A 26,458-nucleotide genomic window follows, 5' to 3' on the forward strand; every position below is an offset into this window, starting at 1 on the left:
TGATCCGATCCAAGCTGGACTATGCATGCTTTGTGTATGATAGTGCCAGCGAGTCTAGTAAACGGACACTCGACACTATCCATCACGCCTCACTACGTGTGGCCACTGGAGCATTCCGCACGTCACCAGCCGCGAGCCTCCTTGCCGAGGCTCATGAGCCCCCTCTGTCCCTTCGGAGACAGATGCTCGGCATGAGATACGCCCTGAAACTCCGCCAGCACCGCACTCATCCGACTTACCCATATGTCTTCGCGGAAGACTTTCTTTCAATCTTTGACGGTGGGTCGAGAAGGTCCCTGCCATTCGGTCCACGCGTGCAGGACCTGTTTGAGAGGAGCTGTATAGGGTTTCGGAACGTGATCCGCATTGACCCTTTGTCATCACCGCCATGGCAGCTCATCCGACCACGGATCGACCTGTCTTTAGCCGACGTTAGAAAAAGCGACATCGCCCCTGTGGAGTTTCGTTCTCGGGCATTGGAGCTTTTAGCGTCTTACGAAGGCTACTCCTTTACTTTTACAGATGGTTCAAAGTCCAGCCAAGGCGCTGGCTGTGCCTTTGTTGCGAGTGGAGCCACTCGATCGTTTTCACTGCCATCTGACGCCTCCGTCTTTACGACGGAACTGGTTGCGATTTTGAAGGCTCTCTGTTTTATCGAACTGTGTGACGAGGACTTACACCTCATTCTATCAGACTCCATGAGCAGCCTTTTGGCCTTGCGGAGCTTTTGTCCAAGTCATCCGCTTGTACAGGATATTTTGCTCCGTCTTACCTCATTGCAGCAGACTGGGAAGTCAGTTCAGTTATGCTGGATACCGAGCCACGTGGGCATCACTGGCAATGAACTGGCCGATGCTGCCGCGAGGCGTGCTATGTCAGCTTTGTGCACTCGCCGTTTTCCTCTGCCGGCGCGGGATCTTTTTCACGCCGTCAGTCGTTCTTTGCAGTCCCAGTGGCAGCAGGCATGGGAGGCACAGCTGAGCAGTAAGCTCAGGGAGATCAAGCCGGCTCTAAGTCGGTGGGAATCCAGCTCGCGCAGGAGCAGAAAGGAGGAAGTTGCCCTTTGCAGGCTCCGCATTGGGCATACCTTCGCTACCCACGGCTATATGCTGCGCGGTGAAGAAAGACCGAACTGCACCCACTGTGGGGAGCAACTCTCAGTGGCCCATGTGCTGCTGACGTGCCGCCGGCTTGCCGGGATGCGGTCACACCACCTCGGGCATCTTGCGCCCACAGTGACTCTCTTAGATCTTCTCTCAGATAACTCGCGCTGGATCCATAACGTAGCATATTTTCCTTTATCCGTGCAGCCAATTTCCCCGTTACTTTCCTTTCCTAAGCATAACACGTAAATAAGTAAGTAATTAAAGACGTAATTCAAATATATGTTATGGGCGCAAAAATTTGTCGATGATTTCGCGATCTGGTTTTCAGCTACGACCGCCCGTCACGTTGCCAGACAGTTGCAGCTCGCTGTAACCCGTCTGGAGAGGTGGAGCGACGACAACGGCCTTCGTTTTTCAACAACGAAGACCGTCGCTATGCACTTTTGCCGCCGCCGCTGTGACGACTTAGCCTTGGGAGTCAAGCTCCATGGACAGGTGATTCCTACTCGGCCGGTGGCGAAGTTTCTTGGAATCTTTTTTGACAGTCGTTTGACGTATAGAGAACATTTTAGAACGCTTCGGGAACGATGTTTTAAATCCCTGAACGTTTTAAAATGTGTCGCCCGCACATCTTATGGTGCGGATCGCAGGACCCTTCTTCTTCTCTATCGATCGATTATACGATCGAAGCTGGATTACGCTTCCTTTGTCTATGATTCAGCGAGTGAATCCAGCAAGAAGGTCCTGGATACAGTCCATCATGCAGCACTCCGAATAGCCACCGGAGCATTCCGCACCTCGCCCAGGAGCAGCATTCTTGCTGAGGCGTACGAGCCGCCACTTTCTCTCCGCCGTCAGACGCTGGGGATGCGTTATGCTCTTAAACTACGTCAATTCCCGACGCATCCGACGTACCCGTACGTCTTTTCGCGTCACATTGCTTCATCTGGTAATGGGACGAGTCATCCATTCGGAGCACGCATGAGAGGTTTATTCTTTACATCGAATATAGCCTTGCGCGGCGTTCGGCGTATCTGGGGAACGCCTTCTCCACCCTGGAGAAACGCCCCGCCGCAGGTAGACCTCTCGCTTTCCGAAGTAAAAAAGGATAGCCTGCTGTCCTATGAAGCACAAACCAGAGCCTTGGAGCATATAGCCTCGTATGATGGTTTTATTTCAGTCTACACAGACGGCTCAAAAACATCCGAGGGAGCGGGTTGCTCTTTTGTCGCTGGTCGGGACACCCGCTCGTTTTCCCTTCCACCCAGCGCCTCGGTGTTTTCCTCAGAGCTAGTCGCCATCGAAAAGGCTCTGTGTTTTATTGAGGTGTCCGACGGTTTTTTCTATTTGATTTTATCAGACTCACTAAGCAGTCTGTTGGCTTTACGACGGTTTAATCCTGACGACCCGATCATTCAGGACATTTTAACTCGGCTAACTTCGGTGGAACAGTCCGGAAAAACTATCCGGTTTTGCTGGATTCCCAGTCATGTTGGAATCCAAGGCAACGAGCTTGCTGACGCCGCCGCGAGACGCGCTGCCGCAGCGCCCTACACTCGGCGATTTCCTCTGCCTGCCCGGGATTACTATCCCGTCGTACGATCTTCCATGCTCTCGCAGTGGCAGGCAGAGTGGGACTCGCGCGCGAGCAGTAAGCTGAGAGATATCAAGCCAACTCTCGAGCCTTGGTCGTCATCCATGCAAAGTAACAGACATAACGAAGTCGTCTTATGTAGGCTGCGCATCGGCCATACGTATGCCACGCATGGTCATCTCCTCCGCGGAGAAGAGCAGCCCACCTGTCGCAGGTGTACCGTGCCTCTCACTGTCTCTCACGTGCTTTTATCTTGTCCTCTCGCTGAACCGAACCGGACACGCTACCTCGGGCGCATCGCTCCGGGTACCACTATCCGCCGCTTACTGGGTGACGAGTCACCCTGGGTTTTATCCGGCAACATCTTTTCTTTTATCCGTTCGATCAACTTCCAAGTGATATACTCGACCTGACCCCAATCCAACTAGCCCTCTCTAGTCCTTTCATCTAGTCAGTTGTCTAGGACGACACCTTTGCGCTGTTTTATCTTACCTTGCTATTTTATATCGAGTCTTACTTTCTAGTCTTAGTATCTAGAAGGTTCTTTCTTGTGGCACACTTGTTTTATTAGTACGACGTTATGGGCGCAAAATGACCTTAGCAGTCGGCGCGCCCTAAAGCCCCAATCAACAACAATGACCTCGTAGTCGGCGCGCCCCTAACCCCCATTTTGAAACACTTGTTTTATTAGTGTGACGTTATGGGCGCAAAATGACCTTCGCAGTCGGCGCGCCCCAAAGCCCCAATAAACAAACAAACAAAATCGGGACCTGTTAGAAAGTCGTAAAGTGTGGCTGCAACGGGGTTTTCGGCTGCTGGTCACGAATATCGTGTTAGTTTTGATCACAGATATTGGCTGGGGGGATCCGTGCTATCGTAAGTTATATCGGACGTGGCTGCGAAACTTCTCTCGGTACGAAACTTCTCTTGATCGGAAGAAAATCGGAGGGATGAAAAAGAAAGAGGGGCAAATCGGAGCTACGTTGTACGTAAGTTGTTTCGCAGCGTTTAATTCCAGTTTTACTACGATTTAAATGCCAAGCAGATCAGCTGACCTCGTAGTACCATGTCGATAAGGTCGAATTCCCCATACGTCTATAGTGTAAAAGTGACCCCTATTGCAAAGGGGCTGTCAGGGACATCTCCTCCTCTGTAAATTTGGAGGGATCATGTGTCGGCATTCCCGCGTTCGTTTCGGAGTCCATCTGTTCCATTTGGAGCCCGTCAGTTGTCGTCGAGAGTTGGCGCAGCGAGCGCCCCGAAGACTGCGTCTGCGCACGAGGCTTCGCGATGGAGGAGTATTTTGACGAAATCGCCCTCGCTGCAGAAGAAATAGAGGGACTTGTTGAGAAAGAGGAGGCCGCAGTGTGCCGACGACTTTAAACTGTACGCCAACGCCAAGACCAAGGCAATCAGGGGGCGCTCAGATGATCGGGAGGTTTCAATTGATCAGGGACCCACCAGGTGACCAGGGAACCCTCTGATAACCAGGGGTCCTTCCAATAACCAGGGACTCCTTCAATAACCAGGGGCCCCTCAGTAAACGTGGGCCACTCAGGTTACTGCAAGAGACAGGAGTCCCTTATAACCAGGGACCGGCAAGGTCTCTCAGGTCCGTTTTTGACAAAGCTGTTATTGATGTTCATATGCGAGCCCTTTGCCACCAGCAGAGGGCCCTTTCAAGCCTTTTTAGGGCCGTTTAACGTCTCTTGAGTTTCCTTTGAGGCTAAGGGCCTCTTCAGCAGCCGAGGGGTCTTTGAGGCCTTTTTGAGGGCCTCTTAACGTCAGCTGAGGACCGTTGGACGCCGTCTGAGGACCGTTTGGGGCCTTCTGATGGCCAGTAGATGCCAACTGAGGGCTCTCTGACACCAGCTGAGGGCACGCTGACACCAACTGGGGGCCTCCTGACACCAACTAAGGGCGCTTTTATATTTGACACGAACTCAGGGCCCTTTGACGCCCTTTGAGACCTTCTGAGGTCCGTTTGACGCCAGCAGAGGACCCTTGGGGGGGCATATGAGGGCCCTTTGCTGCCTTCTAAGCGGCCTTTGAAGCTTTTTGAGGGCCGCTTGACGGCACCTGAGGACCGTTGCGGTTGGACTCCAGTTACGGACCGTTTGAGGCCTTCTGATGGCCATTTTGCGCCAACTGAGGGCCGGGGGGCCTCTGACACTAGCTGGGGGCCCTCTGACACCAGATAAGGGCCCTTTAGGCCTTCTGAAGTCCGGTTAACGCTAGGTGAGGGTCTTTTGAGGCCAAATGAGGGCCCTTTGAAACCTTATAAGTTATAAGGGCTCCTTGAGGCTTTTGAGGGCCGCGTGACGGCATCTGAGGACCGTTGTACTCCAGCTGACGACCGTTTGAGGCCTTCAGATGGACTTTTGGCGCCAGCTGAGGAGGGCTCACTGACACCAGCTGGGGGCCCTCTGACACAAGCTAAGGACTCTTTAAGGCCTTCGGAGGGTCGTTTGACGCGAGCTCAGGGCCCTTTGACGCCCTTTAAGGTCTTCTGAGGTAGGTTTAACGTTGGCTGAGAGCCCTTTGAACCCATCTGAGGGCCCTTTGAGGCCATCTTGTGGCCCTTCATTTGGCCATCTGAGGGCCATTTGACGCTAACCGAGGGCCCTTCGAGACCATCTGAGGACCCGGTGACCCCATCTGTGGGCCCTTTGAGGTCTTTTGAGGGCCATTGAAATTTCACCACAATACCCCTGGCTGCGCTACTGGGCATTTATGGACTCGTATGGGCCTGCTGGGGAACGAGATGGGCCCTCCCGGTCTTTTTAATCATTATTTCAGTTCATTTTACATGGTCTTCGGCGGTCTAAAGATTAGGGGCCCCAACTCGAATGGGGGGGGAGGCCCGTGTGCCCTCTCCTGTGTGCGGCCTTGCCGACACTACACCGCTTCCCCTCCCTCCGCCATAAACGCACCGCTGCACTGCTAGGCGCCGACAAATACGGACCGGCGCCGCAACCGGCTCCCCCGCGGCCTGCCTCGCGTTGACATAGCCCTTCCCGAACACCAGTGTAACCCCCACGCGGCCTAGGTATCGCCGCGCCCACCTGTCCGCGGCGCGGCCTCTGATGGCGTATCGGATCATTGATGGTGCGATGCATGTTTTGGTCAGATTTTCGCAATTAACGCGAAAAATTGCCCAAAACACTTTTTAAACTTCAAAATTGAAAAAAATAATTACAAAAATGACGTGATAGTGACCGTTTTCAACGTGTAAATTTAAAACGCTATAGCGCAGCCATTTTTGAAGAAATCGACTTCAAATTTTGCACACGTGTTCATCAACCATACCTATTTGTTTAACATATATTTCGGTTTTGTGAAAATTTTGAAAATTTCTTATATTTTTCTCTTGAGAAAGAGGTAAAGCTTCGCTACGATCGGCCTTCCGATCGACCGAGAAGATTCGTAAAGTTAGTTCGTATCTTCACCATTTGCGATACAACTTGCGTATCTACTTAGCCTACGATGTGATGGATCCCTCCAATATCTGTTCCGATTCAACTTACGTTTGATCGCAACTGCGAGGTGCCTTGCGATCACATGGATCCCCCCAGCCATTGTCTTTCAGCATTTAGACCAGGTCAGGTCAGGTCAACCAGTAGGGGTCGTGACGGTTATTCGTAGTACGTCTCAACTGCCTCTGACAGCTTCGTAACATGTTACGAAGGCACCAAAATTAAGTAATACCAGATAATATAAAGCAAACCCCTCTTATTGACGAACGCGGTTGGCGGCTCACACGCATGTTGCAGGTCAGAGTGGGTGGTATGAAACGACGCGTCTCGACCGTCTCCGTGTTGTTTGCTAGGTGTGCACGCTGTCAGTGCACGGGTTTTGTGCATTTCGCCGAAAATCATTCTGGATTCTAATGAAATCGGACGTCTAAATAAGCCGACTCGGCGGCGCTCTGAACGGCAGACGGCTTAAAAGATCAGCTTGAAACTTATACGCCTGTCTAGCGGCATCGATTTTGGCGAGGCACTTTTCGGATCTCTATCTATGCTCCTAAATGCCGAAAAACGACTGGAAATTGGTGAAAATTGCATATCCGAAACATGACAACACACAAACACCGAATCAGTGCCCTGCTCCATGCGACTTAGCATTGGCCACATTGGCTGCCACGCTGGCAGCTAGACATCTGCGCCGTTTGACTGGCTTCCCTGGGAGACTGTCGGGGCGGCGACCTTTCCCCAGGCGTGCTGCACCACGGACCTGTCCTTCAGCCCGCCGGCTGATTGAACTGGGCTGGACACGAATTTTCCCCCTTCCGGCTCCGCCCCGATATGCACAGCCAGCTCCAGGCCCTGCCGAGTGCAGGAGGCTGTTGAGATCCGAGCTGGACTTCACGGTGTTCAAACGATGCGTGGCTCTGGCTAGGGGTTCATCTGTCAGGCCATCACCATACGCCGCTATGGCTTTGTTGAAAGCCTCGTGGTATGCAGCGACTGCTGCAGGCGTAGGGTGTTCCTCACCCGAGTCGGAGCCGGAAGATGGGCCTTCCACCGGCCCCTGGAACTCCTCTTCGTCATCCCACGTCGGATCTGTGGGCTGTCTGGACGTAGATGGATTCGATTGATCTTCGGGGGGCAGCTGCTTCTCGCCGGCAGCAGGAGCTGTTCGGACGTGGATGACCGAGAAAAACGCTTGTGGTGGCGCCTCTGACTCTCCGACGGCAAGGCACATGAGCCAGCGGCGCTTCTCCGGCGTGGCAAGTATCTCCTGTGGAAGAGACACCATACCGACCATTCGTGCGCATGCCACCTGGTGCTTACACGCCGCGCCCGTCTCTCCCTTGACACAAGTGCACATGCCTATTGAAATGTCTACGTCGTACTGGATGCTGGGATCCGCGTCGCTACGCACTCGAAAGCTGTTTGTGTCGATCACTGTGATGTTCTCCTCTGGGACGGTAGATGAGTCCAGTCGCTTGGAGCGCCGACGACCCAGCGCAACGTCAATCAGCCGCTGTTGGATGTGGCCACTGTAGATGTCAGCCATGGCCATAACCAGCTGGCAGGCGTTCCGCGCCTTGCACCTGAAACAGGATCAATTTTATTGCAAAACCGGATCGATCTCTAAGGCTGATGAAATATGGTTATAAACTATAAATTCATACAAGTGAAGGTTTGAAGTCAGGTCAATATTTCTTTATAATAAATGCTTTATAATCCAATTAGTGGGTATAATGTTGTTCCCTCAGGAACTGTTCACGTGGCACGACATCAAAGTTTTATGTGAGATGATATCACTTAACTTGACCTGATGACCTGACCTACCACAACAATTTTTAACCAAGGTGTAAAAACATCCGTTCGTGCAAAATTTGGGGGTGCTGCACAACACCGTTTCTCGCTGTCTTAAAAAGCATGGTGAGTGTTTACCCCCGCCCCCCCCCCTAACAGTGCGGAGGTTAACAGCATATTCCCTGAAAAAAATGTGCCAGTGGTCAATGGATAGGGACTCACTTTCCGTATCCGAAGGCCGCAATCCGCTTAAAAAAAACTCTCAATCGCTCACAAGCTCCAATTAAATAACTATTTAAATTACCTGTCAAGGACCACGTCTTTGATGATGTTCATGGTGGCTTCGGCGTGGTTGTTTGTGTGGTTTCCTCGAAGTAGTGCTCCGCTCCGGAACCCGATAGCCCACTCTGTGCGGCGCTCCACCAGGCTCTCCAGATACCTGCAGGTCATTCAGAGAGATTCCTGTCAGAGAAACCTGCGATTATCCACATTCTGGCGTTAAGGATTTAGGCTTATGCATATGCAACGTCACATTCGATTCTTTTGGATTAGTTATAGGAATGTAAAATACACCAGAATCCATAGACAACACGCATATTGCAGCGGGGGGGGGGGGGTATTACCGCACCTCTCTCTGTTTTCGTTAATAGTAACACGCGCACTGCAGGGGGATCTGAGCCTGACACGAACTGCAGGGGAGGGGCGAAAAGCTATGGAGATTTCGAAAACGGTGCAACGTAGCGACAAGCGCAAAACGGCGTTGGATAGGTGGAAATTTTATCTAGAGGAAATACACTGGGCCATTTTGGTCTCAGGTCGAAAAATGAGGTCACTAGAGGTCACCGAAGTCAAATATGTTACGATTTTCATAACGTAAATGTCGCAGTAGTTTTTCTGCAAGAACTTCTGTTCCCGAAGTGACAGAGGAACGATTCAAATGTCGTTGTTCTTAGCTCTTCAAGGCGCGTCGAATGATATATATTTAATATGGCTTCGAACGGTCAACTAGACTTCAGGTTAAAACTTTGACCTCAGGCACAGACTTCTCTATAAAAAGAAGTCTTTATAGAGAAGTCTGTGTCTCAGGTCAAGGTCATGACCTGACCACCCAAATGGGTAATGCTGCATATCAGTCGATCCTTGTCGACGAGACAAACACACTGAGCGTTGTTTGGAGGCTCTATCTTTATTTAGTCAAAAGTTATGCAGAGAAACTGTTGGCGATCTCAGGTGACCTCGGATGACCTAAGGGACACCTTCCAAAGGTCACAGGTGATATGTGTCGGTAAAATCACCAAAGGGGACCTATAATAGCATGATCCTGAGGATATTGAAGTCATTGGATGGCATTCAGAGTAAGTTGAAATTTCTCCCATTGACTTAAAATGGGAGGTCGTGAAGTTGATCTGACCTCAGGTGACAAATACCGATCGCTCAATGTAGCTTTGGTGCAAGTTCAAATATCTTTGGAGGTGGGGTCTCTAACCTGACCTGGTGACCTGACCTTAGATCACCTGGGGTCAAAATTTTCACACAATGTGCGATGGGAGAACAGGTATTCAAAATTTGGCGGCGCTGCGCGCCGCCACGTTTTCTATGGATCTGAAAAACGCAAGGGGGTTCAACCCTCTTCCCCAGCAGAGCGCGGGTTAATGCGGATCGAGCGATATACGCATAAAATGACCTATTTGGATCAAGCATCGCCTATTTGACCTCGTGAAGCCTTAACACAAGGCCTCATTTTCAAATTCACTCACCTTTGGAGTTCAAGTTATTTGTGGCTGAACGCGTCTCTAATATCAAACGAAAAAAAACGGCGATGTGTGAATAGCTCCTCTGTCTTTTCTGGAACAAAATTAATTGTAGAAACCCAATATACGTAAATCTGTCATTAATCTGCCATTACATATAACCTCTGGAGGCTAAACTGATGACCTGAGTTCAAATTGTCGCTATTTTTGTCGCTATATTCTAGTTCACTGAATGTCGAGCCGTAACAATATCGACATATTTTGAATTTGGTGACCTTTGGAAGCTCTGGTGAACACATTGTTGACCTGAAAAGCAAATGGCCTTAGCATTTACGCTATTTTATGATCGTATATGCAAAGTATTCAAAATGAACTGTTGAATGTGAATGAACCAACATTGCGAAGCCCTCATGTGCGACATCTACGCCATCCAGGATCAGCTGAAAGGCATCTGGAGACGGTGCGTACACGAGCTGCTTCATGATGCTGCCGGCCAAAGGAAGAAACGCGTAACTCCCAAATCCGAACTTTCCAGGAGAGCCAAAAAACATGTCCGGACCTTTCACGGCTCCTGTGGTCTGAATATTCAAAACAAATACAGCACAAATAATACCATTGGAATCTCCACGGTCCGCTCTTGTCAGTGATACCAATATTTTTATTTTAAATTATGTCGCATGCAAGAAATACGTCTATACTTTTCTTCCTTTGCAGCTGTTGAGTCACATCAATCGAAATCCCATTGGAAGAAACGCGTGAATCGGTTATCTGGAGCTACGCGTTTCTTCCATTGGGATTTCGGCGCACGCGCTACATCGACGTTGTGGAAAAAAAGGGCAGACAGTAATGAATGAACGGATGAATGAATGTCTGGCGTGCGAGATCTAAACCGCTTCGAATCTTGACTGTTTATAACTGAATAATTTCGATGTTTAACTGTATAACTGTCCCTCTACGTCTTTATGTGTATATGAGTGCATTTAACTCTGGCATGTGCAGCAGCTCGTCTTACCTTATAGAATATACTGGAATCATTGAGATATAGTCAACAAAAGGCTATCAACTCAGCAGCCTGACATTCAAAACAGAAGGGAACAATGGGGTATATTTCGGTTGCTGAAGACAACATAACACTGTATAAACACCACCCATCCAAAAGGCTGGGTCAACAAAAGGCTATCAACTCAGCAGCCTGACATTTAAAACAGAAGGGAACAATGGGGTATATTTCGGTTGCTGAAGACAACATAACACTGTATAAACACCACCCATCCAAAAGGCTGGGTCAACAAAAGGCTATCAACTCAGCAGCCTGACATTCAAAACAGAAGGGAACAATGGGGTATATTTCGGTTGCTGAAGACAACATAACACTGTATAAAGTATAAACACCACCCATCCAATACACACAACGCCAGTATACAGACAGAAATCGCCTGGAAGCGGGAGGGCGGTATCGCCGGCGCCGGGGGTCACGGCGACCGCCCCCTGTCCCATCCAACACACACATGACACAACGGCATCTTCGCCGACATATCCTAGCATCTGCGCAGCGGCTGCGCAGATGGCTGAGACAGGCTGAGACTGCTGAGGCTGAGGCTGCCAGGCTGATGCAGCCTCAGCCTGCCAAATCGCGCACCTTCTTTCCTTGCAGAGATTCCCAGAACTCGCGCTTGTAAGGCGTCATCAACGGTGCCAGTACTTTCAGGATTCTGTCCAACTTATCCTTATTTACTCCAGCTCGCCTATTGGGCTGCGTGGTTGGGTCGTACGTGGTCTTGAACAGGTCATAAGCGGCCCAGCTGGGGCTGCCATGTCGTGTTTTTAGAAATAGTCGATCGTCTCCACGTCGAGCCTGGACCACTTTAATGTCTCTCAACATAGGCCTCATGTCACCACCGGCAAGCCGCGTCAGCTTGGCGGTACTGACGCCATTCACCAGGTCTCGGAAATCGCCCGGCGACATTTCCACTACTCGTCCAGACCGTTCACAGATTTTAACAAAATCTGAAAAATCCTCCACTACAGCTTTTGAAAGAAATTTGTTCACGACCTGGTGAATGGCGTCCGCTGACATACTAGTATGTCCTTTCTCCAAATATTTTACTGTGACTGTGTTGAGTGCCACATCAGTCCTATTCACCATGTTTTGAAGGGCCGTCAGAAATGTCCAATTCTTATTCTGTGCCGAACAGTTGTCGACCCAGAAGGTGAGGCTGACCGCGTGCCGATGGAGTTCCGCGAATTTCATGAATGTGGAGGCCACGTCGGGCGCGTCCCTCCCTGCCACACCCTCGTGCCACACGATGCACACGCCCTGACCCTTGCCGCCGCCAAGTGAGACGAAAGTTTCATTGTACGCTATGAGGCGGGATGTGAAAACACACGTCTTGTGGGGCAGGATTGGGAGAACGGCAATCCTCATCATGTCCGCGGACACCACCATCTCGTCTGCCGTCCGCGGCCTTGACCGGTCTCGGGCGTATTCCGCCCGCGCCTGCTCGGCCCTGTCGAGGTGGGAAGCGTGATCCTGGCACACCTGACAGGTTTCATGATCAGTGCATGAGGAGAGGTGCAATTGAAAGGCCTTGCATATTTCACACTCTTCCCCAGCGAGTCGTGTGAAGCCAATGTTGGCCTCTCGGACGGCTGGACGAAACCGCTCCATGGAGCAGATTCTGCCCTTCTCCTCGACCAGGTGACAATACATCGTGGGCACGGACAGGTCGATGGGGAGATACCGGCGATTTGGCGCGTGCAAATACCGGTAATGTGGCGTCAGCGGATGGTAGCGCTCAATGTGCTGCTTTAGCTCTGTAGCCATAAGTTTCACGCCAGCCGGCGAGGCGCGGCCACGCTCGTCCCTTTTGGGGGATAGCTTCCCGACAGCTGTCAAGATCACCCCATCGCTGGCCTCACTGAAACCCATCGTTGTTAGGCAGAATTCTTTACAGACACGCTGTTTTCGGCTATTTTCCAACGGGAGTCGATAAACGATGAGCCGCCTCCTGGCAGAGGCAACATCGGTTAACGGAGGGCTGTCAGTCAGAGTCGGGGTCTCATCGGTGACGTGGGTGGCATACCACTGAAGCCTAGCGTCCCTGGGCAGTGAGTTGACAGTTGTATTTATGTTTTCCCTCTGTGCCTGGGATATGTGAGAGGTGCATTCGAACCGGCATTTGCGGTTGAGACATGCTGTAGGAATAGGTCGGACACTATGCTTTTGTTTGAAGGCCAGGATCTGTGAGTCCTGCGTTCTGGCACGTTTTTTTAGACTGTCCAGGGGTAGAAGGCTCACAGCTGGTGCCTTCTTCGCGGGGTGTGCGATAGCTTGTCGTACCGCGATCATATTCGCCGCTGTCGCCGTCGGCTCCGACGTCGGGGACAGGTCCAACAGCGGCGCCGAGGTCAGGACCAGCGGGGTCGAGGTAAGTACCAGCGGGGCCGGGGTCAGGGCCAGCGGGGTCGAGTTCAGGACCAGCGGCGCCGAGGTAAGGATCAGCGGCGCCGAGAAAAGGACCAGCGGTGCCGGGGTCAGGACCAGCGGGGTTGAGTTCAGGACCAGCGGGGCCGGGGTCAGGACCAGCGGGGTCGAGTTCAGGACCAGCGGGGCCGGGGTCAGTGCCACCGGGGCCGGGGTCAGGACCAGCGGGGTCGAGTTCAGGACCAGCGGGGCCGGGGTCAGTGCCGCCGGGGCCGAGGTCAGGACTAGCGGGACCGAGGTAAGGACCAGCGCACAGTGGGCCGATATGCCATTCTAGCGCGACAGGGACTGAATCTTCGAACGGAACCCTTGGTTTTTCGCGAGTAATTCGCGTAAAAAGTGGCCGATCGCAACGAAACTTTCAGTACCCTCGCGATAACTACTTTTACAGCTAACCTGAAAATTTCATGACCCTGACCTTAATGATCTTTGACCTGTGACCTTCTTTCGAGACCATCTTTGGCCGGAATCGCGATTCGGCGTATGTCGGCTCGCATTAGCCGCGGGTTTGCAGTCTTTTCGGGGTTTAAAGCGTTCAAACATGGGATATTATGTTGCTCCCATGCATTAGGGTGGGTGTCAAGGTCACCAGAAGGTCAGGTAAGGTCACTGACCTTTGATGACCTTGGTTCACTTTTTCGAGTTTTCATGTTTCTAGGCTAGTTTTTGGAGCTGAATTCGAAACTAGCAACCATTTGAACATTTACTTTGTAGCTTTGGTGCCTTCGTAACATGTTACAAAGCTGTCAGAGGCGGTTGTCACCTACTGCAAATACCCGGCAAAACCCTTACTGATTGACCTGACCTGACCTGACCCGACCTGGCCTAAATGTATGAAGACATCATCTATGATCGTAAATAACATTATATTCGTGATCAGCACCCAAAAAACTCATAGCAGCCACCCTTTATGACGTTCTAACAGGTCCCGATTTTCCCGACTTTTGGGTCATTGACCTGACCTGGAAGGTCAACCGATGGCCTTGGACCTTACAATTGGGTATCATCAGCTTCCTCTTGTCACGGGCAACACGCTCGTCTTTTCCGCGAAGCTCTAGCTCGATCAGGGGCGAAGCGGCGGGGTGGGGTCCAACGGACCCCTTCTATACGTTCGTGGCTGGAAAACACCACTAGTGGCGAGGGTTAAGCCAAATCTGAGGGTTTATTTCAAAAAGACCGCTAAAAGAGCAATTGAATGCACTTTTCCGAGACGATGTAGCTCTATTGGTCCCCGAGGTATGGGCCGATTTTCGAGAAATGTTGATATATGCAACATTTTACCTTTGATGACCTCTGGTGACGTGACATTTGACCTGACCTAGAAATGACTGATTACTCCATCTGGAATTTCGGGCGCTCTTTCGAATGCCACTTACTACGTGTCGCTATGTGGCCCAAGAGCCGAGTTAGAAGGGGAGTGTTCAATCAACACCTCCCGGCCCGGCGCGTTTGACGCCGAGCACCGGTCCGGCGCGGGTTGATGTTTGGCTGCTACATCCAAAGTCGCAAAAAAGTCGCAAAAAACGACTGTTGGATCTTGTAGTGCAATGAATCATTGACATGTAGCGAGATTTTCGAAGCGGTACTCTGCGGTACTTTTTTAAAAGTCTATTTGTGTGTGACATCAATTATGTGAAATTATATTTTCGTCCTTAAATCTTTGCGGTGCCAATACATCATAACCAAGTAAGAGTTCGCCATTTCCATGTGGTTATGTGTGTTCTGCAGACCCGGAGCTATCGTTTGATGTATCTAAATGTGGAATTCCTCCTCAAATTGTGATTGTTTTCGTGGATCAAAGATACGTTGTCGAAGAGTGCGGGGGACGAGTTCGGTCCAAACGATTCCGAAGTTCGTGTTTAAGCTGAGTTTTTGCCATGAAATAGCAATTGTGTTGGAAAACAAAGACCACAGCAATGTAGTATGATCATTTTTGAACAAATTGGTATAGGTTTCATTGCACATCCACAAAGTTCGATTTTTTACCCATGTCGTGCTAGACCTGGCGACCGGCCCTGTGTGCAGCGGGGCCGGGGTCAAGACCAGCGGGGCCGGGGTCAGGACCAGCGGGGTCGAGTTCAGGACCAGCGGGGCCGGGGTCAGTGCCGCCGGGGCCGAGGTCAGGACTAGCGGGACCGAGGTAAGGACCAGCGGGGCCGGGGTCAAGACCAGCGGGGCCGGGGTCAGGACCAGCGGGGTCGAGTTCAGGACCAGCGGGGCCGGGGTCAGTGCCGCCGGGGCCGAGTTCAGCCCGCACAGGTAGGCCAGCGAGGTCGAGATGATCAGTGGGACCGAGTTCGGGGACACTTTCAGCGGCGGGGTCAAAGTTAGGACCTGATAGAGGAACATCGATGAGATCACAGCTGGAAAGGCTACCCAAAAGTCGAATGAAGTTAAATGACCCAGTACCAAGAAAATAATCAACATTGCACAGATCATCAAGCTGTGGCTCGTCGGTAACTGGCGGCAGCTTGGCACCTACGGCATTGACATTGGTTAGCTGATACTCATCCGCTGAAGCACCAGCAGGTCCGGCAGCCAGCGTCGAGCCACTGTCGAGGGCCGCCTGAAGATGCTGTCCATTAACACTGTCGGCATCAGCACCAGCAGGTCCGGCGGCCACCGTCGAGCCGCTGTCGAGGGCCGCCTGAAGATGCTGTCCATCAACACCGTCGGCATCAGCACCAGCAGGTCCGGCGGCCACCGTCGAGCCGCTGGCCACGGGTGAATACAACTGCGCGCAAAACGAGTGGGTTATGATCAACATGCTCAGTTTATCTCCTTGAGCGAAACATTAGTTGTGACCTTCAGGAATAGTTGGTAGGGGAGGCGGACTGGAAACATCGGATCATACGATTTGATGTTCATTTTATTGTATTGAGTGTCAGGCATGTATTGAGTGTCAGCAATGATAGCTGCAATGATTGCAATGATAGCAATGATTGCTGATTTTCATGAACATCACAGACCCAGCAGGAAAGCTAGCTATTGCCGCCTCGGTGATTTTTTTCGCTGGAAACATTTGCCATTCACCGGACACCGCTCATTTCGCCCAATGTGAAAGGGAAAAACAACTGTTGTTTAGGTGCGTTTTGGACGTAACACTCACCAGTTGATTTGAGTCCGCAGGTTTGTCCACTGTCGGTGTAGAGACCAGCTCAAGTGCGGGCGTTAGAACCGCACAGGACGCACTACTGGACGCATCTTCATGCCGCATCGCACTTGCACATCGCACTTTTGCCAGCGGCAACTCATCGTCTGACACATCTGCACCATGATAACAGAGTCACATCACTCAATGTTTGTGTTTCATTTTTATTAGCGCACATAATTAATCAAATTTTATTTGTTTTAAATGTCATATATTTCCTCATAACCTACATTTTTCATCATGTTTACTGAAACGCCAATTATTTTGTGAAATTATTCATACGTAGGTTTTATAAAATAACAAGTTCTAGCAATGTCCCAAAATTTGTCGATTTGGGTGGGAAACGACATCCAATTGTAATTCATTTTCCACTCTCACCAGCAAATTTTAAGAACAATTTTCCACTCCCAACCAAGAAAACCTAGATTGTTTACCTATAGAAAGAGCAGTTGTGTGGATGCCCGGTTTAGCATCAAACATTCTACACCCTACACTGAAAACTAAAATGATTCCGGGGGTGTGATATTAGGAGAATGGTCTAAAACGAAACCCCAATTATTCCCGTAATATACTTCAAGTAGCACCTTTTTGGCCTTAGATACCCCCAATATCCCAACATTATTACCCTAATATGCCTGTTGGATGGCTAAGTGGAATCAAAATGATTATCTGGTTATGCCTCCATTATTCTTACGAAATGCCTAGTGTATTCCCCCTGAATCTCCTCTATGCCCCTTTGATGCCCCCTAGCATAGTTCGGATGCTCCGTCTAAACACGATCTATGCTCCTTTGATGCTATCTATATACCCCATTGATGCTCCTTTGATGCTTGCTATGAACCCCATTGATGCTCCTTTGATGCTCTCTATATACCCCATTGATGCTCCTTTGATGCTCTCTACATACCCCATTGATGCTCTCTATATACCCCATTGATGCTTCGTTCCGCAGTGGCGGATCAAGGGATGGGCTCGCGGGGTCATGCTATTCCTCGTGAGATCGCCATGAGATACCTAGCGCACTGATTTCTTTACCCACACAAAGGTAAGAGACGCCATTTATGTAACCACCTTCGCCCTTCCTCTGAATTTCCTGGATCCGCCCATGCCATCGACGCTCAGCCACACCAACAGCAACCACGATACGCTTGTGTGTATAAGAAAAACGTACTGTATTGATTGGAAAGACAACTGCCTCTGCATTCATTTCAAAATCACAGCTTCCTAGTTGCCAAGAGACATTCAATTTGTACATACTATCCATATTAAACATACGTCACGCACACGCCTCATACCATAACAAACAAATAACAAATGCCATATCACATGTTGAGATCCAGGCTGTAAAAAAACACATGACACACGAGAAGCGCCGCTGGCTCTTCTACGATGACCGTTGTTTTGCGACTCTTACGAAGGAGTCGCAAAACAACCGGTGCCCCTTCAAATGGCGTGGTTTTTCCCACCTTTGCTACACAACGAAAGTTGAGCGTGTGGCTCCTACGAGTTCCCCCTCCCTGACCTCAAGAAAGTCCGACAACGTCCCAGGGGCTGCCACAGGATGTCAACGGTCCCGCCCATGCCGCTTGTGACCCCTTTCCCTGTGGGGCGGGCCATCACGTCCGTCTCCATCATCTCCGTCCATCACTCCGTCTCCACTCCGCCCCTGGGCTTACCTCACTGCGCGGGCACACTATGCTGTCAGCACCGACAGATTTTTCAGCGCGTCCGCCGTCGCTGTTAACTCTGCCGGCAGCCCCATGATGTCGTGGACGATGAACCACATCGTGGAGCGCGATGCGCGGGACACTTTCTGGTTGAAGACGTAGTAGGCGACCCGAAGAGAAGGAGTGCCTCTTCAAGGCACTGGGCGCTGTCCACCACTGTTTCTTCGACCACGATGTCGAACTCGTCTCCCGCTCGTGTATCAGGTGACGTGTCATCGTCGCCGCTGGCGCCTCCATGACGACCGTTCCCTCCTCACCCAGAAGGCGCAGCAGTACCAGCGCCGCGTCCTCTGTGGATCAGGCAAGGAGGACGACGGACATATCACTTACTCATTTGAGAATATTTTTTATTCACACTGACGGGTCCAGGGATGCTCACACATACTCAAGAGTATGAGGCAACCCCCCCCCCCCCCCAATGCATTTTGTATAAGATTGGTTGAACAGGTTCGCTGATACTCGATATGTAAGAAGTTAACATGTATCAGAACAACGATGTTCAACTGTTGGGTACCTACCTATTTAAACAAATATAATGCTGTATAGTAATGATCTCATTTAGACATCAGAAGCACAAGTACACGCAACCTTAGAAGAAGGGGCATTCCACGTCAAATCGAACAAAAATCGGCTGTTTTGCACCTTACCATCAGCGATTTCATTATAAATTTGTGAGCGAGTTCCTGTGTGGCCCCGGACATTACATTGATGTTTTTTGCACATTCTGACCACAGGTCTTCTAAATATAGGGCATCAAATTTTTGCAAAATGTTGCATCTTTATATTTTTGAACGACCATAACTTTGGTTGTACTTGTTTGATTTGAATGAAATAAACCTTACTGTTTAGGTAATTTCTTAAGCATTTGTTTAGAATTGCACCTACTTAAATATATGACCTTGAAATTTGCTTAACTCTGTTCTTAAGCACAAATATTGAAATAGCAAAAAACACGTCACCTTCGATTTGGCTCATTTTCATATATTTTATTGCCTACCATATTTTTAACAACCTGTGAAAAAATTAGAATGGGCCATTCATAAGTTTTGAAGAAAATTGCACATATGCAAACGTATGTTAGCACGCGCAGTGGAGGGGGAGGAACGAATTTCGCCCACCCCTCCTGTTTTTCGCCAATATCTCATAAAATTAATGCGAAATTAATTATGGCTACCTGTCAAGAATTGAATTGGACATCTCGTCGTGCAAGCAATAAGAAAATCGGCTCACAACTGTTCTAGTAATAGCGGTGTAAAGTGAACATCCTGTCGCCGCAGCAACGCGGCGACTCGGCAGCCGGCGCCGACCGCTACGCGCCGCCTGAATTGTAGACTGTGCCGGGACGGAACGGAACGGTTCCGTCTTTACATCGCGCTCCCTACCGCTGATTACGTTCGATTCGCGTCAAATTTTGTGAGAAGACTAAGAAATGTACAGGCAATCTTATGGTGAAAGAATTTTGAAAATCGGTTGGTAAACAATTGAAATATGAACGTGTAAACACAAAATTGTGATTGCTGCGTTTCCCGCATCGGCCGAGCCCGCCTCAGCCGGCGACATGTTACTCTTAGCAGGCCTCTAACTGCCATATTTATCATTGGATTAACTAGAAATTTCCCATACATACTAAAAAATGTATGTTCTTTCGTATAGTGAAGATCAAAAGACGTGAAGATATCGTTGCGTGATAATGTTTTCGTTGAATTTACTTCATGATGCATTTCCACACGGCTCAAAATTCATCGCAAAATACCGTTTGCCTGAGACACTTTTACTATGGAACGTGAATGCTTCACTACGATGACTATGCATTTCCATTCTCGCAGAGTTTGGGATATCACTAATCAGCAATAATTCATTTCAGAAAGTGTACACAAGCAAGCATGTCTTGACTCTGTCTTTCAAGGTCACGCGCGGTTGCGTGATGTTGATGCAGGAAAACGGCGTTTGCCGCGAAAGTTATGAATGGCCCACTCCAATTTTTTCACAGATGGTTAGGAACATTGTGACGGACATAATATGTAAAAATTACCCAAATCGAAGGTGACGTGTTTTTTGCTATTTAAATTTTTCTGTTTTAATTCAAGGTCAAATGCATTTCAAGGTCACTTCAATTTAATTTGATAATTAAAAATCAAAGCCTTATCAATTGCCTATAAGACCCTGTTAATATCATTTTGATACCAGAAAAGGAACCAGAGTTATAGCCATTTAAAAAATTGATGTGCGGCATTTTTCGCTATATTCGATGACCTATATCTCAGCGATACGTTATCAAATTTCGAAAATATTATACGTAACTCAGTTTTGAACCATGCCCAGTCTGCCTACAAATTTTCAGAAAAATCGAAGGGGATGACGGATTTCGGTGTTTGATTTGACGTGGAATGCCCCAGAAGTCACTACATATGAAAAATCAAGGGCCTAAGTCAATCCAAGCATTTCATCGTCATATGAGTTCCTGCTAAGGATGGTACTCACCCTCAATAAGGCTCAATTCCAGCCTAAAAATGGCACCACTCGCAACCACACAGCACCCAACACCGCTCTTCACTGATCACCGGAAATGGCGGAGAAAAATGGCGGACCTTTGGCGCGTTCCTAATGCCTCCAACGAAGAATCATTGAGGAATACTATGGTTCTACTCGGGTGATATCAAGAGTATTTTGAAAGAATCAGGCAAAGGAAGCATAACAGAAGAATATGAAAGCATCTCAAGGGAATATGAGCCTCCCTGTGATTCCGGCAAGATACCCTCTGGGCAATGAAAGGGTATATTGCAAGAATAGATAGAGAATCATAAAGGCATAACTATCAGCGACTGGGGTATCAACAGCATCTTTTACGCACGGAATCATGTAGAATCATTTGGGGTATCAATGGCATAATATGGTTCTCACAGGGTGATATCAAAAGCTTATTAAGAGAATCAATAATTCATGGAGGTCGAGGGAATATCATGGGAATATGAAGCCAACTGCGATTCCATGAATATACCCCATAGGTATAATGAAGAGATGAAAAGGGAATAATTGGGGTATAGACTTCAATGATCAGGGCATCAGGGGATTCATTTTGGTTTTCAGTGTAGAATAAAATGCCTGCTTTACGCCGTTTCTCACTCTTTCTGGATCTAATCGAATCAGCAGTTTTCCACTCTCTTCCCTCTTTTTGGTGGGGAATTTTCCCCTCTAACACCCAAGACAAAACTCAATTTTGGCACACTGAGTTCTAGAAACGAGCATGTAAGAAACCTTCATTACACATCCTTTGATATGCCCTCGGATGTCTGCAATCGGAGAGAATACGCTGCCATTCGGGATAAAACTACCCGTCATTTTCCGCTGGAGGCTGAAATGTTATCCTTAACGAGACTTGCACGTTTTAACGGACTACAAGATGGCTATATTCGTTAAAATCCTATGTTGAAGGCGTGCTATTTTCTTCAAATGTAGGCATCTTACCTTGAACTAGGGAGCGTGCGGCCAAGAGGCTGACCGCTACGGTGCCCGTCCACGCTCGACCACCCGAATGTCGCATGCTGACCCGTGAGCCGGCGGCAATAGTCCCGGAACACTTCAGCGACTTCACGGGGACATAGTGATAGTCACCTCGACTTGTGTCGTCCCAGTCAACTCTTACATATATGTTGCCTCTGCGTGTCTTAAAATCTGCGTCAATCGGTACACCTGGTATCGGTCTCTTTCGCTTTCTCCCCATCCTATCATAAATCACGATCAAGAACTGTCACCTGTCACCAAAGACACTACTTAAGCCAGCGCGGAGCGAAAACGATCAGCTTAAATTGCCCGCCATGGCGCCAAAACTTGTTATTGTTTACGTTCCTTGATTTTTTTAGTGAAGCACGTGCTTAGGTACTGATGACAGGCGGCAAGTTTTTAATGGGGTTTTAAATTAGCGTGTCCATTTTAGACAGTTCAGAAGCACGATTATCTCAGGCATTATTGAAGTTAGGCCTTCTCTGCGCGTGTATTCGTTTATTATGTTATCACGACAATAAACTTACTTAAGACATCACAATAATCAACGATGAGATTAAAAGTCTACCAAGATCACAACATGACAAAATGTCGTGCATCCTCCGCCGTGCTGGTATCAAACACGCCACTCCGGGTCCACGCGTTTCTTTCTTTGGGTTTCGAGCTGCTACGAGCGTAAACCGCAATGGAAGAAACGGGTGAAATCTCACGCGTTTTTTCCTTTGGCCCCTTGGACCAATTGCACCCACCTCGCAACTGACGCTATTTTGCCAAACTAAGATAGGTCATAACTTTTTCAAATAACATCAGATCGTTCCAAAATTGGCATAGTAGGATGCGTCTTGAGAAGGGCTATCGATTGATATTGTAGGAGGGCTCCTTCTCCTGTGCCGCCGCCTATTGCTCGGGCGGCTATATGTTGGCAATGAATGAACTGCCGCCAATGAATGGACTGCCGCTCCGAGACCGACTGAGTCAGAGTCGGAAGTGGAACTCTGCCGCTGCGAGCGCCCGCGGCTACAGCTCACGCGCCGTGGGCTATTTGCCGTGCTCTGCGGCGACGGCTGTGGCAGTGATGTCGGCTGCTGATTGGCTGGCGCTGCGACGCCAGGGCAGCCGCCGATTGGGTTTTCTCCTGGAACCTTCTCGGACGAAAGGTCGTCTGAAGGTCATTGTCATTGACGGCGGGATTCGGTCTGGAGCGGGGGGCTACACTTGGATTTGGAACTGGAACTTGAACTGAACTTTGACTTTGGTTTCGAGCTGGTCTTGCTTGCCAATACAATGTGACTAATGCTTTGCATAAAGTCTATCACGGCCATGTCTACAATATAAAAAAAAAAATCGAGTTACGCGTTTCTTCCTTTGGACGGCAGGATGGCCATGTAGCGTTGGCGGTCCTGTTTTGGTACACCATGGCGACTGTCCAGGACCCACCGCCACACCTGTTGCAGCACATGAAAGATGCATAGGTACTGGGCTGACTCTGGCCACACCTTCCGCAGTGCACCCCTCTCTGCGTCACAGTTGTCCGTCATGAAGCACTCGGGGTGTTGTCGACCGTAGAACGCCTTCTCTCCCAGTGCCTTCTTCAGCAGCTCGAAGCCTGCAAACAAACGTGTTTACATAGGGTCCCTATGTAAACACGGCTAATGTTTTGCAATACTGAAAACGCTTCTTTTGTTTTACAGACAGAACAAGCTTCTGTTGAAGCTGTGTGAAAATATCTTCTCTTCAGCGGATTTTAGCAGGAATCACTGGCTGAAGGTGCAGGAGCTGGCAACCGAGGCGCTGACGGACGAGCGGCTCTTGGACCGTAGCGCACAGCTCTAGGCCGCCTCGGACATCAGTGGTACTCCATTGAAAATCATCCGTCACTCTTGCACCAATGGTAGGTAGGGGAGACCCGGGAGGCATGGGTCATTGTAGTTTTGAAGAAGTGATGCGTATTTTTACACTATTGACCGCGTAAACTGGTAGCAGCCATTTCGTTATACAACCCACGCGATTTCCAAAATCTTCCTCAGTCTACTTTGGCAATGAGCGGTGATAGTGTTGTTGCCCCCTTCGAGTAAAATACGAAACATACGGAAAACTCGTGATTTATGTGAACCAGGCTCGCTTTATGTTGTCAGACCATCGCTAACATACAGTTTCAAACATGTAAATTAAGACTGGGTAGACAATTTAGTTTTCTTGCAAGATGATGAGCTGAGATGTTACGTGCATTCTGGCGTCCTAACCGGGAGGTTCGGGCCACCCACCCCCGGTGATCCTAAATCAATAAAATGATGCTTTCATTAAATGTCCTCTTCAATAAGTTTTATTTTGGTCGAGCAAGGTCGAAAATTTAAATACAAATTGCATTAGAACAGAACAACATTATTTGTTTTAGGTATTTCATGGAACATAATTGTTGACCAAAATAAATATCTGCCCAAGTGACCTTCATGAAGTAAGCTGTTGGCCGCTCATGCGGTACTTGGGCTCTAAGAGAGCTCAAGGTAAATCCCAGTTTCGAGTATTTTGCTCAATGTCGATAAAATAATCTGAAACATGACACCGGCCTATACCTCCCGGTGTATTTTGATGGATCGAAAAAGCGCATGATTTATGAAAAGTTATCTCGAGGGACAAAATAGTTGATCGCAGATGCCTAATATCAGGTACACTTTACAGGCGAAAGGCAATTTCACGTACTCAAAGTGAAAAACCAGGTCCAGTCACTGCCCACTGGAAGAAAATTGCCATTTCACAAAACCGGCCCATGCATCCCTGGTCTCCCCTACACAGTTAAACGTCGACCTATTAGATCTGTATTCCTTTAAAGCCTGAAACAGACTCTTTCCGCAGTCAGGAAATCGCATGCGAGAGACTATTCAAATACATGGAAGCACGCCCGCATCAATCGCACGCACCTCCCGCAACCGCAAGCGATTGATGCGAGAAGAATTACAACGTATTTGAATAGGCTCTCGCATGCGATTTCCTGAACGCGGGAAGAGTCTGTTTCAGCCTTAAGTGCTGTTTTGTGGATGGGATTTCGGGCTAGTTACTGTGTTTGCCAAATATCGTTGCAGTTTGCGTCACAATAAGCTTTTCCCGGATGTTTCGCCGACGGTGATCGGGCACTTGTTTGCATTCGTCCTCCGTCGGTGGGACTGGTCTGTCGCTGCCCCCGTTGGCGACTCGAGCTAGGCGTCAAGGGAGGAGGCAGTATTTGACCGTCGGGGGTGGTCTCTCTCTCTCTCTCTCTCTCTCTCTCTCTCTCCTCTCTCTCTCTCTCTCTCTCTCTCTCTCTCTCTCTCCTTCGGAAGGTGCCGCCAAGTCCCGCACAATCAGCTCGGCCGTCCCAGGTCTTGTAGCGGCGCCGTTCTGCCGTCCAAACCAAAACAAGCGTCTCACTTTTAGGATTTTCTAGGAGAACCGATTAATTGTTTCAAGACAATGCTGTTCACACAATGTCTTAGCGTGAACATTTTAAAAATCAATGAAATCATTGAAAAATTGAGAAATTTGAGATTTGCAATAACGTCACTGAGGAAGATCGTGTTGAAGGAAAATTGGGAAAATATTTTTTACCTTTCACTAACTGGGCGCAATGCCTGTCTAGCCAAAAAGATAAAAAGCTTAAAGGTAGTGTGCCAGCTTTCCTGGACCGTATGGAGTTAATGGCCCAGATAAGGAGAACCGGATTTTTAGAACTTATCCATACCTTCAAAACTCATGGAAACGTCTTAAATTCTTCAAATTTTGAGTACCCCAGTGCGAAATTCGCCCCGACGGGTTGTCGGTCGTACCCCAACCGCATTTCACACCACTATGAACAATAAATGCACACACTGAAATCGCTATTACCGATATGCTCATCCAATCAAGTTTCGATAAACCCGTTCATCATCAGCTCCTGCGGTTTCGAACACGCCTGTTAGGTGGTGCGGTAGACCGCGCCCAAAGCCAGGGCCCCGGTAACGTGAGGTAGCCGAGTCAGGGCAGCGTGCGCTGACCCAAGCCGGAGCCGCGCGTCCTCCCGGTGTCATGTGATAGCCCGGGGCTGCCCGCGGGTATGCGGTAGACCGCGCCCAAAGCTGCGGCCCCGGCTTGGGTCAGCGCACGCTGCCCCGACTCGGCTGCCTCACGTTACCGGGGACCTGGCTTTGGGCGCGGCTTCTGCTCATACTTTGTGGTGCGGTGGTGGTGCGTCGGGCTGCGCGCTCTGACTTCGGCCAAGAAAAATGCGTCAGCTGATCATTGTCATTTCTGCCACTTGCGTGTGGTGAAATGGGGTCATAACTTATGAGACGGCTTTTTCGTATCTATTATTTTACATAAAATCATATTTCAAACCATAAATAATGTTCGACAGCCAAATAAAAGAAACAATACCAATACAGGCTTACAGTTTAAGGCTCGACATTGTGTTGTCTACGATTAGACAGCTGATAACTCATTCCCGTACCTCGTATGGTCGTAACACTATAATGACCTTTGCTTATTGTCACATGTGCGCCGCATTCGCGATTGTTGCCGACGCCTGTTTACAGGTGAGCCCACTACAGTTGTTATACATATCTAAAAACCGATAAACTTTTAGGCGAAAAAGGCACTATTCCAGGCCCATTTTTGATTTTTTTTTTTGCGATATTAGGTAAAAACAGAAGCTTCTTATCCTAGGAAAAATAAAATGGGAAATCTTTCAAAGGTGGCACACTACCTTTAACTACAAACCGCTTGAGGAATAAAACCGTATCTCAGCAGAGCGGTGAGCAAATGCTTAAAAACGTAACTTGCAAGTTACCTTTCTTTGGAAGAATGCGTTGTGTTTTCATTGTGCGCTTTTTCTGCAAATGAGGGAAAATTTAAAGACGTGAACATTT

General features: G+C 49.1%; 1 protein-coding gene across 4 annotated transcripts in view; it reads left to right on the plus strand.

The window, feature by feature from the left end:
• Positions 1-25,304, plus strand: part of LOC122390985 (endoplasmic reticulum membrane-associated RNA degradation protein-like) — a 110,094-nt gene extending 84,790 nt beyond the window's left edge. For all 4 annotated transcript variants that reach the window (XM_043384485.1, XM_043384486.1, XM_043384487.1 and 1 more), the window contains exon 8: positions 23,273-25,304. In XM_043384485.1, the coding sequence (XP_043240420.1) occupies positions 23,273-23,414 (142 nt within the window). In that variant the 3' untranslated portion in view covers positions 23,415-25,304. The remainder of the gene's footprint in view (positions 1-23,272) is intronic.
• Positions 25,305-26,458: the final 1,154 nt, after the last annotated feature.

Source organism: Amphibalanus amphitrite, unplaced genomic scaffold, assembly GCF_019059575.1.
Source record: "Amphibalanus amphitrite isolate SeventyFive unplaced genomic scaffold, NRLGWU_Aamphi_draft 000417F_arrow, whole genome shotgun sequence".
NCBI classification, from domain to species: domain Eukaryota; kingdom Metazoa; phylum Arthropoda; class Thecostraca; order Balanomorpha; family Balanidae; genus Amphibalanus; species Amphibalanus amphitrite.